Source organism: Manis javanica, chromosome 18 (genome assembly GCF_040802235.1).
Source record: "Manis javanica isolate MJ-LG chromosome 18, MJ_LKY, whole genome shotgun sequence".
NCBI lineage: Eukaryota > Metazoa > Chordata > Mammalia > Pholidota > Manidae > Manis > Manis javanica.
This window is the reverse complement of record NC_133173.1, coordinates 5614624-5634401: the sequence shown is the minus strand read 5'-3', so window position 1 is coordinate 5634401 and position 19778 is coordinate 5614624. Positions and strand designations below refer to the sequence as shown.

The following is a 19778-nucleotide window of genomic DNA, read 5'->3' as shown; positions in this document are numbered from 1 at the left end:
TCCCCATTCCTGAGGATACTATTTTTCCTAATGATTGGCTGGGTATAAATTACACCCTCAAAAGGGTACAGAGAAATACAGCCTTAAAGACAGCAATGAAAATGGAGGTGTAGGATAGAAGTTCTGGCAAAAAGACAACTGACCAATTCCCCCCGCAGAAATACAGTCTTATTGTACCTCCCATGTTGCCTCGTGGAGGCCCACTGATGACATCCCTCACTCGTTTCTGACCTACCCTGAACAAAAACGGAAGGCGTTTTCAGTCTCTGATAGGCCAGAGGCAAAGAAATAGGTAAGTTGGGTAAGTTTGGGTGTGTTGGGAAGTCTCTGGGTATTATCTGCTGATTTGCTTCCTCACAGAGGGACCTTCGTTAGCTTTTCTATTTGTCTGCAAATTAACTTGACATTCACCAAAATAAGCACAAGTATTGGAAGCCCCGCCCCAGACCAGGCACCCGTCGTACAGCCCCCACTCGACACCTGGGATTCGGGGCTGCTCAGTAGGCAGGTGACGCTGGAATACGCCAACAGGTTTGTAAGCTGAGCCTCTGTGAAGGCTTCCCCTTCGCTTCCTCCCCTGAGCGTCAGGCCTAGGACGAGTGAACACTTGGAATTAGAAAGGCGGCCACTCTGTGCTCCCTGACTTCAGGGGACCTAAAAGGGAGAATCCAGAATCTATGGGGCTCCGTCCACTTTAGGACTAGTGAGGTTTTGCGGGGTTGGGTCAACCAAGATGACCTTCTCAAGACCCTCGCCAAGAGGTGTGTATGAAGGGGTGGGTCTCACAGCCGCCGGCACTCCCCTCCGGCCAGCTGTCCTGGCTCTGGGGTGGCCCTGCCGAGAGGAGAAGCACGGCCACAGCCCAGCCACTGGCATTGATGTCTTTGTCAAACCAGCCCCCACTGAGTTAAAGCTCCTAAGTAACAAATCCCCACAAATCCCCAAGCACATATTTAAAATCTATTTTCAGAATTGTACTGAGCATAATTCAACCAATCAATGAGCCATTAGGAGTTTGGTCCCAACACTTCTTCATTACCGGTGGCATCAGGGCTGCCCGACTCAGCGGAATCCAGAGCGAGGAGTTGCTGCATCACCAGCAATTCTAGGTCTGGGGACGGAAGCTAATACGGTGCCGAGGGACAGGCCCGGCCGGCCACAATCTGGGTGACAAATAAAGCTACGCAGGCCACCAGGGACAGCATGAGAGGCGGCTTGGCCGAGGAAGAGGCCACTTTGCTCTAAGGACCTCCACCCTCCTGCTTCCGGAAGGGCACCTGCATGGCCTCCAGTGCCCAGCTGCCTGGGAGGCCTCCTTCCAGGCCTCTGAGGCCCCGGATGTCGTCCTAGAGAAGGAAGAGAAGGGGGCTCCCTCTGAAGGAGGCACAGAAGTGCTAGAAAGGAGCTGCCCCCTGCGGATGCCATGGCGACCGTGGCCACTCAAGCTAAGCTACATCTGTCTGAAAACCTCCAAGGTCACCCTCCACCTCTCAGAAGGCGGCGGTGCCAGCCAAGTGGAGGTTAGTCAGCTCACAGTGACAGGAGGCAGCCCAGGCCGGGGACACAGGCATGTTCCGGAAGCCCTGAGCGTGAGTCCCGGCTCCACGACGGACCAACAGGTGGCCGTGGGCGAGTACCGTAACTTCCCAGAGCCTGTTTCCTCATCTGTAAAGTGGGGGTCACACACTCACAGTGCAGGCAGATTCCATGTAGGAAGCCCTAATGGGGGGAATGAGGCTCTGCCACCTCACAGCTTTGTCGTGTCCCAGCTGTGAGGCCACCGCAATGTCAACCGCCCCAGTGCCATTTTCTTGTCTGTGAAATGAGGCCAAGAGGAGAACCAACCTCGTCTGGTTTTTTAAAGATTAAACAATTAACTATATGTACACTGTCTCCAGCGTCCAACAGAAGGCACTATGCAGTGTGAGGTTCTTTTATTAAGCAAATGTACTTCATTAGTTCAGAGCCCGGCCCTCAGTACATATTGAGAGTATCGAGTAAATGTTGTTTCTGTTCTCTTCCCCACCCTCCTCTTACCCTCTTTTCCCCATCCTTGCTCCCCCCGACCCCCCAGAAACTATGCTCCCAAAGGCTCAGAGAGCAGCTCCCAGGAATTCACATAGCTCACTCAACCAACACGACCAGATCCAGCTAAAGCCACATGAAGACATCTTTTTTCTTTGCTCAGGGGTGTAAGTATAGCCTTGGAAGTAAGCAGGCAGTTTGCCAGAGCAACCACAGATTACCAGCTTGTTCCCCCAAAGAGGGGAAATTTGAGTAACATTTACATGAGATCAATGTTCTTACCTTCCGTCTACCATCTCTACCCCAAGAGGCATCTGCTTACTCCCAGAAGAGCAGGACAACTGCTATTTGCCAAGCTGGATGGGTAGGTGGGTGTATGTTTTACCCTTGGAGAAGAAGTGGGGTGGTGGGAAGTGTCATTTCTTACAGCCTTTCCCCCTTTCTTCCTTGTAAACAGAGCCCCGATCCTGTGCAGGTATTCATTCCCCTCCAGGCAGCTGTATGCTTCAGGGAAAGTCAGTTCCCTCCCCAAGACCAGGGGACAATGTGGATGAGCCTAAAATGCTTGCAGTAATTTCATTCTCTTTATGGGTTTAGGAATATAACAGAATACTGGCCAAATGGGACAGGAGGGAGAGACTGCAGAGGGCTCTGGGAAAAGATTTTGTCAATTTCAATCAACCCGCAATAAAAAAACAACACTGCGCTGCTCCCGATCCATGTGTTTAGTCACGATGTGTGGGGCTACTGCAACAATTTTGTGACCAGGAGGGGAACCAGTCTGGTAGTAAAGCAAAATACAGAAAGACAGAGGCAAGAAAGCCACCAAAGAGCAGAGCTCGAGTCCCAACATACTTCGCCAGGTACCTTCCCTACCTGCCTGCTTGAGCTTCGGTTTCCTTCTCGTGTAAGCCCACTCATTCCAGACTGTCTAGGACTTTCAGCCACAAGATCTCGGCTGCTACAATCAGTGTCCAGCCCATGAGACAGACACACAAATATGAACTAGACCCACATATCTGTACATTTGAGTCTGGAGGTCCTGTGTATGTGTTTACTGCAAAAGAATGAAGGAGCTATGGATTATTGTGCAAAAACAAGCTAAAAAGAAGTCACTGAGCGGACAGGTATTAAAGCCCTCATTACAGAGGGTACCATATGGGCACAGACATACAAGTAACTCAGCATAGGGAGTGTGGGTGGATATACAGTGGCAGGCAGTGGGCACTGCAGTTTCAACCAAAAAATGACTGCAAACAAGGGGAGGGTAAGACAGAGAATTAAAAAAAAAAATGAACAAAAGAGTGCTGCCCTGAATTTCTCTGCCACCACCCGCACCCCAGTTGAGCCCACAGCTTTTCAGTCTCATTAACCCAAAAGGAAATTGGCCTGAGCCCTCTGCTCATCTCCATCCATCATTTCCTGACAACCAACATATTACAGTCCTGACTCCTAAAAGCATCTATCTCTGCAGCTGTGGATCTGGCGATAAAATGCTCTTTCCAAGAGCTGGGGGAAGAAGTCATTGGAGGAAAGGAGGCTTCTCATTTCAGAAATAACTTCAAGCTTGGCAAACCTCTATTTTTGACACCAGAGAGCTGGTTTCCACCCCCCACCCCCCCCACCCCCCGCAACGACATATCTGAATCAGGAATTGTAACAGTTGTACAAATAGTGTTGTCAAGGCGAGGGTGACCATGTCGATGCCACATAGGCAAGTCGACAGTGCACTTCCAAAGTGCCAGGCCACTTCATCTCAAAAAATACCAGCTAAGGTGGTCACATGGACTTAAGCTGAGAGAGGCCACAGGCCTTGCCAAGCCAGGCAGTCACTGAGTTGATAGGCTAGGACCAGGGTCTAGGACCACCTACACCCCTGTCATTTTCTTTTCTGATGAAGGATCCCCCATAACCAAGGATTCAGCCCTAGCTGGCTAGGCCCTTCCCTGGCTTACTCGATGCCCAAAGCATTATATTCCCTTCTAGAAATAAAGAGCTGCCCTGACCTTCCACACAATGATTTGGGAACACCCGTTTGGGAGCCAGCAGCTAGCATCTTGTCATTTCTCCTTCGGAGCAGCTCCTAGGATTCCAGTCCTAAGTGGCAGATCTGCCTGGAAACGAGGAATGCCATGCAAATTTGGCCATGACCGACGTCTCCGGATCTGGGGGTTTAGGAAGTGTTGGAGGCACCTGCAAGAGCTTCTAGGCAGAGAACAACAGACAAAGACCCCTGATCCATTGGGTGAATGGAGGGCACTTAGTGCTGTGCCAGAAATCCTGAAGAATGCCCCTGCCCCAACTCTGGGCATTCCCACGGAACACGGCCACTTCCTGTCCCTCCCAGGGGCTTGGGAACGAAAGTGACAGAGCACATGCCAAATGGGTTCAGGCCCATCTGGGCACCCTGTCAGATGAGTTACCACATCTGCCAGGGAGGCGAAAACAGAACCCCAGACCCCCAGAACAGCCCACAGTGTGATCCACCCAGCTCCTGTGTCCACAGAGACACTCATAAGTATACCTTAAAAATTGGGCTTGGGGGCTCAGTAAATTTGGGGAATGTTGCCGACCCAAGGTCCCTCTTGCAAGGCCACGATGGTTTTTATCATTAAAGGCTCTCAGAATCCCAAGTAATAAATGTAGTTAATCCTAGTCTTCCCAAACTTGTTTGACGGTGGAACATCGTTGTTGAGAAACGCCTATTAACGTCCCTCAAGGCACAGTGGGAAAACACTGCACTAAAGGAAACCGGGGGAGAGATGGGAGAGATGCGAGAGCAGTGAGACTCCGGGCTTCTGGCTAACAGGTGCTTAGAGCTTGGGTTTCCCATTACTGACCATTAAGAATACAGCACAGTGGGAATGGGGGCCTCTGGTCTCTGGCACACCTCCCTTCGAATTACAACTCAGAGGACATGGAGATGATGACCATTTTCTCCTGGAGAAGGGCTCCTGGAAAGGGGAGTACTAATAGGGGCCAGTGCGAATGGCAGAGCCCCCTGCCACCCCTCATGATGGCGGTGGTGGGGAACCTTCTGCCCTTTTCCTGCCTTTTAGCTTCTGCCCATAAAACAGGAATTTCTATCTCCCTGGACATGGGAAATAACCCCCGGTCCTCCCCTCAACCTGTGTTCTTGGCTCCTCCTTGTGAGATGAGTTACCTGCCTGCAGGGTGAGAGGGCCGCGCCCATCACCTGCTGGCACATGCCCCTTCTGGGCAGGCAAAACAGAAGAGGGAGACCAGCCCTGCGTGTGCGGTTTTCCAGGCCACTCTTACATCCCCTGACTTGCAAAAGGGGAGGCAGACCGTGACCTCCCGTGCACCTGGATGGACAGTGTTTGCTCTGCAGACCCAACTTCCGCCTATGTGTCTCAAGTTCAAGATTTGGGAGATGCATCAGAAGCCCATTTTGGCTTTAAGTCCAAGTGATCGTCTGCAGTCAAGCAATAAAGCCCAACTTCTGACGCCTCTGACCCCTGTTGCGTATTTCGCAGCTGCTTCAGAATTAGTACCCTTAAAAACCCAATTAGACTGGATGCTTGAATCCAGATGAAGGAGGGAAGAGTAAAGACATCTCTGGGAAATCCCGAGTTGGAAAGGATCTCTGGAGAGGAGTTAATCCTCTTACTCCTTGAAGATAAGACTATGGCCAAAACATCTCAAGAAGACACACAGTCTTTCTGCTTCCAGGACTCTGGACAGGAAACAAGGGACCTACGCCCCATCTTTCTCACTTTCGGCTGTTGGGAGCAACTACCCCCAGGCTCACATTCCACCACAAAATGACATTACTCCAGGCTGGGGGGCTTATCATCCTTCACCTCCTCCACCATGAAGCACATGCTTATCTCCCAAGTACTTCTTTTAAGCCAATTACCGTGTATTTACAGTGAGCATAATTATACCTCATTACTTAATTAGCATGACTGCATGCAGCTACTCACTTTGAGTATGTGATTATGGCAGAAAAGTACAGGACATGATATGCAACACAGAGGCAGGTTGTCTTGGCCCAAGAAGATGGACATGAGTTTGTGCCCTTGGACAAGCTGCTTACAGCTCCAAAGTGCATGCTTAGAAATGTCTATGGTTTTCAGATGATTTAGGGGTAATGGCATCATTTCATTTTTTTCTTGCTGGGATAGAGAAAAAAAAAAAAGACAAAATGCCATGCTTAGATTATGCCTTGATCTGAGGGACTTGGGAGTCAGTGCCCAACAGAGGTTAATGTTGGACAACCTTCAGGACAAGCTCAAGCATGTGTGCCTAGGCCCTAGACTCCCAAGGCATTCCATTCTGGCATCGTCCAGCTCTTTTTAGAAAGAAAGTCAACTGGCAATGTGAGCAATCCCTTCCTCCAGAGACCAGCTCACCGAACCTCACGGCACAGGATCCTCAAGGGTCTGCTGCTTATTCTAACTGGATCTGAAAGTAGGACTGAAGAAAATCAGAGGGGAACAATCCCAGTTTACATTTACAATGCTCTGTGGAAGACTGCCTGGCAGGCAAGCCCTGCAAATAGCCAGTCAGTAAAAGGGGAAGGCAAAAATGTCACCTTTAACCTTCACCAAGACTGGACCTGCAGCTGGACCTATGGTTGGACTATCAAGATCCATCCAGCAGAATAGAGGAGGAGATGCATCGGAAACCCCACCCACTCCTATATTCCTGAGTCACATCGAGCTAAGCCTGCCTCCTAAACCAACCACCGGGACCAGGGGGCAGTCCCCGGCATGCCAGCCTCCTCTTTTCAGCTGCACTCCCAGAGGACAAGCTCAGTCCTGTAACCAGATCCCCTTCCTTCCATCAGGCAAGTCCATCAAGACTTCTGCTAGAGAAAAACCTAGAAAGGCTTATTTTGCAGTAGCAGCTGCTGCTCCCTCCACTCCTGGTTCCAGGAGGGGCCCCAGCTTTCCAGACAAGGGAGCCCATTTTCCATGTTTCATCTGCAAGTCCATTATGCTGAGCTAAGTGGCTGGGAATAAACACCCATCGCTACCCTGCGCTAAGCGGTATTTGTTAGTATAGAAGGTGACAGAAATCTGTATCATGCCATTGCACTATTAATACTGCAGTACACATGGGGGCTCTGTGCACCCCACTGCAGCTGGGAAACTAGCCTTGGTAACTCCCCTTCTGGAAAGGCAGCCTCCTTGGTCCAGAAGAGGAGGAGGAGACAAGTCACGTGCACACTCTTGATGGAGGAACCACTGGCCCCAGCTACAAGGACAGTCCATACACCTAGCAGCCCCAGGCTGAGTTATTTTTGTGGAAGTCCTTGACTGGTAGGCTGGTGTGTTAGGGGGAGGCATCAAGCAATCGCCCTGGGGAGTGAGGACAGGACCTCCAACCAGCTGCGGTGTAGCCAAAGAGGAAGCCAGGGGGTCCTCCACTCTCCCCCAGGGCCCACTCAGAGTACCTGCTATTTAATAAGAGCTTGGTGGATGTTTGTTGACTGGCCAAGGGATGGAGGAGACAAGAGGTGGAGGGACCTCAGGACAGTGAGGGGCTATGAAGAGGACCCCAAGAGGGAGCTGCCAAGCCAGCCAGGGAGGATGAGTCCTTGGGGACTTGATTCTGGGGAGAATCCGGAGAGAGATAAGTGCCAACAGCCAGACCAAGACTGATTTAGCCTCATGACCTTCTGCCAAGTTCTCTGGGAATCCCAACCCCAAGCAGCCCATCCACAGAGCTGTCCTTATCCAGAAAAACAGAGAAAATGGAGCCTCCAGGAAACCATGAACCATCCTCATTCCTCAACAGATCACACAGTGTTTGTGAACTAGAATCCTAGGCAAGCTGATTCCAGAGAGAAAGCATAGATGCTGGCGTCACCAGGCCTGGGTTGTAATCTCCACCTTTCTCTTAATGGCCATGTAATTTGGAACAAGTCACTCAAGCTCACCAAGCCCCAGTTTCTTTACCTATAGAAAGAGGGTGCCAGCCTGTCCCTCAGAGAGCAGAGGAAAGACTGCACGTGAAAACAAATGTAAAAAATGCTGGCCCAGTGTCTGCTCCAGAGGAGGATGCTGGCGTCTCTAGAGGGCCTGAGCTGCAGAGTGAAACACGCTCACCAGGCAGCGTCGGACACGGTTGGTATCTTCTTCAGCTATAGATTGTCACTGTGTTTTCTACAGAAAATGAGGAAGTACGACACATATGAGCTTCCTCTTGGAATAAACTCAAATTCAGGTTTGGGAAACAGAACACACATTTTTGAGAGGGGACAGGATGACCTAAGGTTTGATTCAAAGTTACGGCATTTACTCTAAGCCATGGGTTCCCAGGAGGGAAAGGTCACTTTGCAATAGCGTGGGCCAAGCAAGAGGTTGGAAGTGAGCCAGATGTGGAATGACAGACAGGGCGAGAAGGGAAGAAAGGGGTGTGGGGCGATGTGGAGGGGTGATGCGGAGGGGAGACAGGCACTGCAGGCAGGCGCCACGCTCGCACAGCAGTCGGTCACGTGGGATTGCAGATCTGGAAAGAAGCGATGAGGGGTAAAGGTTGGTGAATTCCCAGCAGAAAGGTGGAAATAAGAGGCTCTTGTCCCAAGGGGGTCACCCGCGCCCTGCAGATCAGCCATGGCTGGCAGTGAGTCCTGGGGGTCGGGGCCATGCCTTTCCCATTCCCCACTGCTTCCAGAGACTAAAAGAAGCCCTGCTACAAAACCTCAATAAATATTTATTGAATAGATGAAAGGGAGGAATTCAGCACAGTGTGAGTGACTTGGATGCTAATGAAAAGGAGAGACTCAAAGGAATATGGTCATGTTTTGCAAAGAGATCAAGGATAGAGAACTCGGTGGTTCCAGGGGAAACGTTAGGAGGAATGGAGCTGCAGGACAGGGCCACAGAGTGGTGAATAAAAGGTGAACAAACATACAATATCCAAAGTGGGAGGACAGAGGGAAGGACGGCTGCCCAAGACCAGGGAGGTCCCTGTTTATCACCCCGGAGACACAGTCAAGCTGTGAATAAAGGCAGATGTCCTCAGCTGGGGACAGAGGGCAGGAGTAGGGGCGAGGGACACAGTTTCGCTCCCCAGATGGCTTCTGCTCTCTCAACCAAGAGGCAAAGGTGTCTTCTGGGAATGGGTTTTGGAAAACAGGATGAAAAGAGAACCCCAGGGCCTTAAGCCGAGCCAGGAAGCCTTCAGTTGGCCTACGGAAAGGAGCCGGCAGCCAGCAGGGCCCAGCATATGCACGGCTCTTGCAGCCCGGGGCTGGCACAAGAGTGACAGTCAGTCGAAGGCCCAATGTTGCTACAAATACCTCCTTAACTTCCCTCCAGTGAGCCACCCAGACCAGCCCCCTGGCTTCTCTTTCTGCAGGACCCTGCCCCAATCAGCTGTGTAACAAGGAAGGCTGTATCCATTTCTTGATGCTTTTGAGAACCAGGGGGCTTTAAATAAATAATGAAGGGGGCGCCTCATCAGGCTTCAGATTCCATACACATTCCCGAGTGGGAGCATCTTCTTTATTCAGCTCTTCCAGAATCCTTGGAAAGACGGAATAAATTCAGAACAAAGGCAATGCCGAGTGCAGAGCGCTTATAGGGATGTAGGCATGGTGACGCGAGAGTCTGATAAGGACTGTACGAGGTGATCTCTAAATATCCTTGTGGCCCTGACAAGCTATGAAAAATGCTTCAGGCCAGATTGCAGACAGACAGAAAGTGAGAAGCCAGGAGGAAAGCAGCAACCTAACTACCCAAGCCAGAAAGGTCCCACCACTTAGATAAACACACGTGTAAAGAAAAAAAATGTGCTTTTGTGCTAAATCCATCATAGACTGGACTTGGGGAAATGCTGTGTGAAGTCAGGTAGCACTATGTCCCTGCAATTTTCTTCTCCATTATACACGTTTAAATGGGACAGGGAGGGAATCGGATGGGAAAGCCCCCGGGGATCCACAATACGAGCATTTCTCCTTCCTGAGTCCTCTATTTCTTGCCATCCCCCCAAAGTAGTGACCCCCAGCCTGGTCTGCAGCATCATAAATGTTCTCTGCTTGTTTATCTGCCCAGGCGCATGTGGTTTTAATTATTTATGATAGTGTCTCATCGCACACGGGGATGTGTCTTGGAGTCACTTCCCTTGACTGATGAAGGCTTTGTAATCAGAGACCTGCTGCCTCTCAGCCGGTAAATCTCGCTGAGCAGGGGGCTGGGGCTCCTTCCCTGGGTCTGCGCGAGTCAGCCATGGATTTGCACAGGGAGGGGCAGCCACCCGCGGTCACAGGCTCCTGTACGTTATTTATCCTTGCCACACACGTTTCCTGAAAACAATTAAGAGCCATCGGCTGTCTACTGACAGGACAAAATGCACTGCTTCCCTGGAAAGGACACTTTCCCTAATACTGGAGGGTTTTGCCAATCTGGAGTCATGTGAGGATTTCCCTTCAAAAGGTATTGTTTGTTCCCCTATTCCCTCAAGTTCTTCAGTAAGGCTGCTTCCCCTCCATCTCCATCGGCCCCTTCTTATTTACAGAGAAATACTGTCTGGGTCCTTAGAAAGTCCACTTTGAATCGCAAGTCCAAAGAGCTGCAAAAGGAAGATTTTTCCTCCTATTCTGATGACCCAGAGGAAACTTCTACCCGATGTCCAGATTCACCCCATCTGGCAACTGCACCAGTACCCTGGTCTGAGGTGCTCACGCAAGCAGGGACAAGCACCCAGAAGTCCCACCAAGAAGCAAGGGGTCCATTCTCAGTATTCGTGGTTTCTGTATTCACGAATTCACATACTTGCTAAAATTTACGTGTAACCCAAAACTGATACTTGCATCATGCAGCACTTTGATAGTCACTCAAACATGTGCAGACTGGTGGAAAGGGTGAGTCGCCCGACCGGCACACGTCCCAGCCGAGGTGGCACAGGGCTATGCACTGTTCTTCTGCTTCGTCACTCATACTGTAAATGTCCTTTTTGAGGTCTGGTTAAGGACACTTCTTTTTCTTTGCATATTTGTGCTTTAGTGGTGATTCTGCTGTTTAAAATGCCCCCCATCCCAAGCATAGTGCTGAAGTGCTAGCTAGCATCCTAAGACCAAGAAGGCTGCAGATTGCCTTGGGGAGAAAACAGGTGTATCGGAGACAATGAGGTTTGTTCTGGTGGGAGTCACGGTGCTGTTGGCCCTGAGTTCAAATTAATGAACCAATAATACATATAAAATAAGGTGGCTTTAAACAGAGCACACATAAAACAGGTTGTGTATTGATCAGTTGATTAAAATGTTCTGACCAGATGCTTGCAGGAACCTAACCCCATATTTCCCCTAGGGGCAATGGTTCCGTGTTCACTAACTCAGTGTTAAGGGTGACATTATTGAACAGGCTGCTGGGAATAATGAGAGTCAATTGCATATTCAGCACAGCAATGCCTAAGTCTCTATTCAAACACCAGCTGATCACTCCAGTAAACTCAGCAACAATAACCCTAGATGGAGCTTGAACACATGCTACCATCACAGAAGGGTTTTCCTCGCAGCCACACCCAGCTCAGTCCAGGATGAACCCGACTGGAGGCAAGAGCTTAGCCAGAGCAGAACCATTCCTTGCACTGTGCTGCCCACGGTTTACCTGGAACACAGATATCTTTCTTCTCTTACCCAACCCTGGTCCAGAACCCAGGTATCCTTCCTCTAGCTGATACTGATGGGGGCGTCCAATAAACACCGAGAGGTTCTGGAAGACACCCACGGTTGGAAGGCAAACAATGACCTAATTCTTATTCAAGCCCAGTCCCTCCCAATGTGGTGATCCTCTCACTAAAATTCAGGAGCCAGAAAAACAGAAGCAAAGGTCAGTGGGGTAGCCAAATGCCCACTCTGCTAGAATATGGCCCCATGGGGGCAGCAAGAGTTCTGTGAGCTACAGAGAGTGCGGCCCATGCGCAGAGAGCTCAGCAGGGGCAGAGCAAGACCAGAGGCAGTCTTCCTAGGCCAGCCCGGGACTGGTTGGGAAAAGAAGAGAACAGAGGGTGGAAGCCTGGGCCCGGTGATGGGGAGCTCACAGCCCCCCAGGACCTTGGTTTTCCTGTCTTTAAGATGAGGCCTTAACCTAGCCTGTCCCTCTGTCCCCTCTGGCTGTAGTCTATCTTCAGGGGCCTCTGCACTCTCCCTTAAAGTAGCTGACCATTTGGGGAGGCAGAATCAGTGGGAAGGAAGGGGTAAGCAGTGGCATTGCTGGGCCTAGGATGACCTTGGGGACACAGAGAGGGGCACCCCTGCTGGGCAGAGGGCCAGCCCCAGAGGTTCTGGGAGCTGAGGGAGGCCCTAGCATAGCTTAGCAGGACTACAGGGAGGGCCTGGAACCATAGGAGGTGAGAGGTGAGGAGGAAACAGGCACCCTGAGCCATCTGGGCTGAATGAGACATCTGCAGTGGGACATGGGGGGTCCTAGCAGGGGCTGGGATTGGATTCTCAGGAACTGCACACTTTGGGGCACTGGGGGCGGAGGCAGCTAGAGAGTTGTTTCCATTCAAATGGTACTCACCACCCTTCACCCCCTCCCCACTATGGAGGCCTGGGTGGAGGGTCTGATGACTTCAGGGGCTGTTTTCTGGACAGAGTCAGGGTACATTTCCTAAATGCACAGGCCAGGTCGACAGGGAAGACCAGCCTTGTCTGTGTCCCCTGTCTTCCTGGGAGTACCTCTCCACGTGGGGCTGGGCCTCCTGCCTCCAGGCCACTCCCACCCTGAGCCCTCTGCCTAGGGACCTCTGCATCAATGGAGTCCCCTTGCCCAGGCTATTTGTCAAGTTTTTAGACAAACAGTAAGGATCTCTTAGAGAGTGGGAGGTTAGGAGGTGGTAGATCACCTCAGAAGGTTCCAGAACCCCAGCTATATGGTGTACTGCCATGCCACCCCCAACCCACCCAGAAGGGAGAACATTCTACTCTGGTACTCACACGTGTCTGGCTTGTGACAGCTGTGTCCCTGTCGGAAGTACTGGGGGTTCTCAATGACTGGGATCCGCGTCATGCCGATGACCACCGTGTCTGGCCCAGCATCCAGCGATGAGGGCGCGGTGATGCCGTGATTGATGTGGTGCAGCGGGCTGGCTGAGTCCTCCTCGCCGCTGATGACAGCCACAGGGCCTGCACACAGGAGACACAGTCCCAGTGAAGTCTCACCCAGCCAGTGCCCAGCCCTGCCCACAGACCCTCTGACTGCTTTTCCCACCATGTTTTCCCCATAAGAATAAAGTTCATTGGAAGAGTCCTCCCTGAATACTCTGGGTTCAGAATTCAGAGTCAACCCTTAATTCTCTCTCTCCAAGGAGAGAAAAACCGCCTCCCATCACACCACAGAAACAGCTACAAAGAGTGCATTGAAATGACTGACATAAATTATGCTCACTTCCCCCATCCAAGCTAATAATGCAAATTTTAAATAAATTTCTTTGCTTATGTAGCAACAGTGGGATTTTTAAAAGAGACCCAGCAGTAATGTGCACCCTGTCCCTCCTCCCTTCAGGAGCTTTAAAAACCATTGATGGGGGTCCCACCACCCCACAAAGATTCTGCTTCGTTTGGTCTGGGGATACAACCTGGCCATCAGGATTTGGAGACCTCCCACATGAGCCCCATGAACGGCCAGGATCTAGAACCTCTAACTGGGGCCTTGGGGGCTGAAAGCCTTTCCCGATTGGCTGTCAGGTGCCTGGAGGCGTGGCATACAGTTTTCACTGGACTCTGCTATCAACTCTCCCCAGGGCACAAGGGAGATAAGCCAGTGTGGGCCTGGATCTAAGCTGAGCCAGCTTCCCTAAGTGACGGTAATTAGGCTGCATCGCTATTAGCCTACGGCCAGCCTGGCCGGCTGCCCGACTCCTGGAAGGTCCATATCGCATCTTCACCAACCCCAAGGCCACCATTTTCTAACCCAAAGAAGAAACCCGGCAAATCAGGTTACTGACAAACACAAGCTGACAAAGATAATTACTGCGGCTGTCCTGGTAGACCAATGATTCTGTCTGGTGGTGCGATTCCCCCACGCATACAAATATAAGAGTCCTGTAAGGTGAATTAGCTGTGACGGTGGCTTTGTACAACTGGTGTTTTAAATGGCTGCTTGGCAAGACACATGGTCCCAAGACAAACTGCCGGCTGTGATTTGGGTTTGCGGCTTGAACAATATTTCCACCGTAGAAACCCATTACATCTCCCGGAAGTTTATGGGGAGAATACTTCCCATCAAAGAGCGAGGTGGAGCGGCAATGAGGCGGAACTAAACGGAAGACGAGTAAATGCAATCTGAGGACCCTGAATTCTACTCCGTCAGCACAGACAGGCTTATTCCAACCCATGACAAATGTCTGCCTGTGTCTGGAGGCATGTGGAGGAGTACCGATAAGTGGCTGCCCAAAGACGCGCAATGAATACTGGCCTTGCAAAGGAAGGGCAATTCCTGAGAATACCTTGTAAGCTTTTAGAAAAACTTGATAATGATTTCAGTTAAACATGGAAAGCTGAGCCCTGGTCTTTAACCTTCTCTCCTCAAAGTCCACGCAAATACAAAGGAATTAAAGACGTATTTGTGCACAAGAGAAAGAGACGGGACAAGAGGAAATAGGATACTTCATTGAGGTTTTGGAGGACAGCCCACTTACAGGCGGGAGGAGGCCAGGAAGAAAGGACCACTGGGGCTGTGGGGGGGGTGTTGTGGACCGCTCTCCTGGGGAGGCCCAGCATTGCAAGGTACAGGGTTTCCCGGAAGGCTGGGGAGGCTCAGCGCTGGAGCAGGGGGCCCAAGCCATGACCTCAGCCCAGCCCAGCCCACCAGCACCTGATGGTTTATTCCTGGAGCAACTGAACCCGAAGGGCTCCGGGGAGGGCCTGGGTGCCTTCTTCCCACTTCTGGAACAGCACACACCAGGAATAACCCTGCCAACCCACCCACCCTGCTTCTGGTCTCCTCTCACCCCATGCTCTGCAGACCAGGGCACACTTCTGACCTGAATGGCTCAAAAATGACTTCTAGATAGTAGTGTCATCAGAGATCTTCAATGAAGTCAAGTTCATGCTGTGATCACCAGTAGCGAGGCCTTCTTAGGCCTTGACAACCCTGCCTGTGTACACCAGGGGCTTTCTACTATGCAATGCCTACACAGAAATAAACAGTCTAGGATCACCAGACACCTCAGCAAGGCCTCAGCACGGAAGAGAGTGCACAAGACAGACAATCAGGAACCCACAGGAAACACAGGCAATTTGGGGCAGAAGGCTAGTCTTTCATTTAAATCACTAATATCCTTAGAGAGATCAATGAAGACATTGCACCCATTAAACAAGATGACACTCAGAATGTGAACAAGTAGAGGGAAGGACAGGGTCCTTGGGAATCATGAGCATCAAAATGTGAAAGTCAAAGAAGAGTAAGAGATAAAGTCAAGGCAATTTTCCAGAAAGCCAAACAGGAAAGAAGTGGTAAATAGGAAAGAAAAGATAAGAAAGTTAAAGACTCAGTCCACAGATTGAACATCTGACGGGGCAGGGTGGGAAGAGAAGGGAAGGGAGACAAAATAGAAAAGATGGAAGAATAAAATATTATGGGAAAACTTCCCCAAATTACTTGTCTAACAAGTTTCCAGCACAACTAACATATGCAGGTGTGCCTATGCTTGCATGCATGCGCGCGTGCGCACACACACACACACACACACACACATATTTAAAAATCAAGGCACAAAATCATGACACGCTAGAATCCTGAGAATAAAGAGAAGATGCTAAGAGCTCCCAGGAGAGAGGGACAAGTCACATTTCAAAAGGGACAGGAATCAGGAAAACAATGTTGTTACTGTAGTGAGAAATCCCTTCAGAATTTCGAGGCACTAATGTTCAGCCTACAGTTCTACACCTAAAATTGTATTCATCCCTTGTAAGGGCAAAAGAACAGCATTTGCAGACGTAAAAAACTGACGTCACCCTTTCGTAGGACGCAACAGAAGGGGGAACTCTGCTGCAAAAACAAAGAGGCAGATGAGGAAAGAGGGAGCCTGAGACAGTTTCAAAAAGGCCAGATAACAGGCACCCCTCCCGCACCTCGCCCCCTGCTATTCTCAGGGGTTGTTACAGAAACATGGAAGGAGGACACGGAATTGGAGGAATTTGGAGAAGACACAAGACTGGGACGTAAACCTTCTGTGAAAAGCTTTTTCTTTGAGCCTGTGTCTCACTGAGTCAGTGGGCAGCAAGTGTCCAGAGAGCGTTCCAGGAGCCCAGGATCTAAAGCATGCTCTGCTTTCCCCACACTGCTCCCAGGATCTGAGCCGTGGGAGAAGCAGGGCCCTGGTACAGGCTCCCAAGCCATGGGAAGGGGCAGGGCCTCCCAGTCATGCATCTCAGCAATGAAAGAATAAAGCAGACTTTGGAGCACCAGAGAACCTGGTACGTAAGGGCAGAAGGTGAGGGAGGAGGGCAGGAAAAGGAGAAAGAGAAGAAATGGCCAGAAAGGTAGAAGAGAATCAGAAAAAGGATTCTGCCTTAGAAGTTAGAGTAGGAGAATCTCCAGAAGCTCGGGAGCACCACGTCCCAAAGCCAAGGAGGGTCAAGAATGAAACAGGCCGCTGTATTTGACAATGAGAAGGCGGCTTCAGTGAGAGCAGGTGCCACAGAATGGTGCAGCAAAAGCACAAGTTATAGTGGGCAGAGGAGATAGTTGGCAAAATCACCATCCTACCAACTTTTATCACTGAGTGCATCCTATATATCAGGCTCTGGAAATGTACCTTCTTTAACTTTATAATGCTTCTGTGAAGTTGATACCAGTATTTCCCCTGTTTTACAGAGGAGGACACTGAAGCATAAGCAGTGACCCGCCCAAGGTCACATACCCAGCAAAGAAGCTGTGAATCTGGAATTCATACCGCCAGGGTGGCCCCGGAGTCTGTGCTCCCAACATTCCCCTGCTCTGCCTGCCTGAGAGCACAGACTATAGGGGAAAGTACTTGTCCAAAGGATACTGGATTGCTGCTGGTACATTAGCCTTCCCATAAGCAGCTGCCTTCAATTACAGGTCCTTGAGAATGGGGACAAGAGTGAGTCACCTCATTAGACTCCTCGAGATGGATTACAGGTCATTCATCATGGCCTCCTCCTCCCAGAGCCACTGAACACTCTTATCCAACTACAACCACATCGGGAAGAGCATTGGACTGTCAGACTGCAGTCCAATCTCTGAAGCCCTCTTTCTTATTTCCACTCTTCCATAAACCACATTCCTTAAAATAAAAGCCAATAAAGAGTGCCTAGACCCATCACACCAAACTGTAAGAGGCGGCCCCTGCAGCCCTCCCACCTGCCTGCACGGAGCCCAGGGGTGATCGCCAACAGGGCCACGGCAGGCAGCCGGCAAGACCTCCCTGGACAGGGCTGGCCTGGGTGGGGCGGGTATTTAGCATCCCTGGTCCTGAGCTCTAAAAGTCAATCTCAGGTTCACCAATCGTAGTAGTATGCCACTCTCAACACACACGCAGACAGTCTAGCACCTGCGATGGGGCTCTGCTCTCACCACTCCATTCCAAATTACACAGTCATTCTGTGACGCAGCACTAATACACAGAAGGAAAGAGGAAAAGGCCTGCAGCCTTTCTGGTAAGTTCAAGCTTTTCAGAGAGAGCCGGGAGGAACACAGGCTGCTTAGACATTCACATCACGTGATTCTCTTCCCAGGTTCATTTTTTTCTTCCTCAGACTGGTGGCGGGTTTTGCTCTTCCGTAAGAGAACCACTGGAGAATTAGAGCAAGTGCAGTGGCCCTGGCAGGTGTCTTGCCCCACAGGACAGTCCAAACTGTCTTTCCTTCTCTGCTCCTTCTATGGAAAAAAAAAATAAGGGGGCAGAGCCGGGTATAGTGCAGATTTTCCTAAGTGGTTGACTCCAACGTGGGAGGCAGGTTCGCCCAGAAAGCAAAGGTCTCTGATGAGACATGAGATGGATTTTCTCTGCAGTAGAGTGAGCAGAACCGCCATCGCAGAGGAAGTAGGGACAGCAGGTTATGGTGAGGGCCGCAGGGGCCACGCATCCTGCAGAAGCCTCTGGTGAATCAGGCAGAGTCCTTAGTGAAAACAGGGGAGGGGGGAGGAGTGCATGGCACAGAATGAGGGAGGGAACGGCAATGCGAGGCATTAACAGTGCAAACACTGCCCTTCCAGATCCGGGACGGACTTTCGTGGACTCCTTTCACCGATGTCCTACCCTTGTCATGAAAACCCCTTTCTGTTCCACCAACTCCCTAACTTAAAAAACGTTAACAATTTGACCCAAAGAAAATCGAGTTACTGGTTTAACACCATGGCACTCTCCCAGTCAATTTGCAGACCTGGTTCTTATCCAATTTCCAAAGTAATCACGTAAGAATGTGCTTATAGCAAAAGGAAAATGGGAGAGAAAATAAACTAACAGTTATTAAACACCTACTGTGTGCCAGCTATTTTGCTGCGCATCTTGTTCTTCTAATTTGAACCTCAAAATATACTGTTATTCCCATTTAGTCAACTAGAAAACTGATCCTCAAGTAAGTTCAATGACTTTTCCAAAAATTACCCAACCAGGAAATGATGGAGCTTACATTTGAATTATATTTGTCTCCAAAGTTCTTACTCTTCCCACCAAACTACCCATCTTTTCAATAGTATCAAGTATATATCAAGTATTTTTTTACAAACAGATTTGGTGTACATCTGTGAGGTCATACTAAGACTTCTGAACCAAAGCATCTGGGAATAGATGACCAAAAATGTTCAAGTCTGGACCAACCTATGTAAGATAACATGGGGGTAGCCAAGACCTACATTTATGGTCAAATGTTGTGAAATTTATTGTGAAATTCTGGGACTAATATCCAACCATTTCTGATTCTTTCATTTATCTTTGTACCTCCTTCTAAGGGGAACAGTTCACGTACCAATTCAGAAAACCTTCCTAGGAACCGGGATCATTTTGAATGCTGTTAACGAAATATTTCCAAACTGTGTTACAACTGGAGTTTTCTGCACCCCTTGAATGCAGATAGTACCCCATCACTTTGGTTGGCTAATGAAAAGTGAGAAGGGATATGCATCATGTGCACGCGGAAGATCCAGTGTGTGATCTGCCACATTCTTCGTCCTGCCTTGGCCACGATGGAAGCATGAGTCCCAGTCACCCTCAGTCCTAAGACAACTCTGAGCAGAGAGCTCCAGGCAACACCTGGTGCACACGTGGCACAAATGAGGAACACAGCTTTTATTGTTTTAAATCATTAGGATTGGCAGGGGTATTGTTTGTTATCACAACATAACCTAGTTCACGCTCACTAATACAGGAATGAAACCATCTCCACATTTAACAATGTTACTTTAATCTTTTCCTTCAGATGGGTGTTCATGAAATCCTCAAATCGTCTTCAAGAAATCTTTACCAAAGTGCTATATGCAAAAGATGCACTTATCATCCTTGGTGATGTAGTTCATCTTAAAATGCCTCCTCCTACCTCGTCTCAAAACTGAGTTCTGATCTAATCTAGTTCCACACAGAGCCAATCATGACCTTCGTGGCTGAAAAAGCCCCTACCCCCTCCCACCCCAGATCTGACTTGGGAAGTGAAGAAAACCAAACCTGGACGGGTCTCATGCTTTTTTAATGTGTCAGAATGAAGTAAACAAGCCAACATTTGGATTAAGAAAATGATTTTTTAAAAACCTCAACCTTTTCCTACTGATAAAAATCAAACATTGACGTGTCCCTGGTGGGTGAGAGCTTTGCGT

General features: G+C 49.8%; 1 protein-coding gene across 6 annotated transcripts in view; it reads right to left on the bottom strand.

Annotated features, from left to right (window-relative positions):
- The window catches only part of NTRK3 (neurotrophic receptor tyrosine kinase 3), a 351764-nt gene that overhangs the window by 140824 nt on the left and 191162 nt on the right, over window positions 1-19778 (bottom strand). For all 6 annotated transcript variants that reach the window (XM_073226998.1, XM_073226999.1, XM_073227000.1 and 3 more), the window contains one exon: window positions 12938-13126. In XM_073226998.1, the coding sequence (XP_073083099.1) occupies window positions 12938-13126 (189 nt within the window). The remainder of the gene's footprint in view (window positions 1-12937; window positions 13127-19778) is intronic.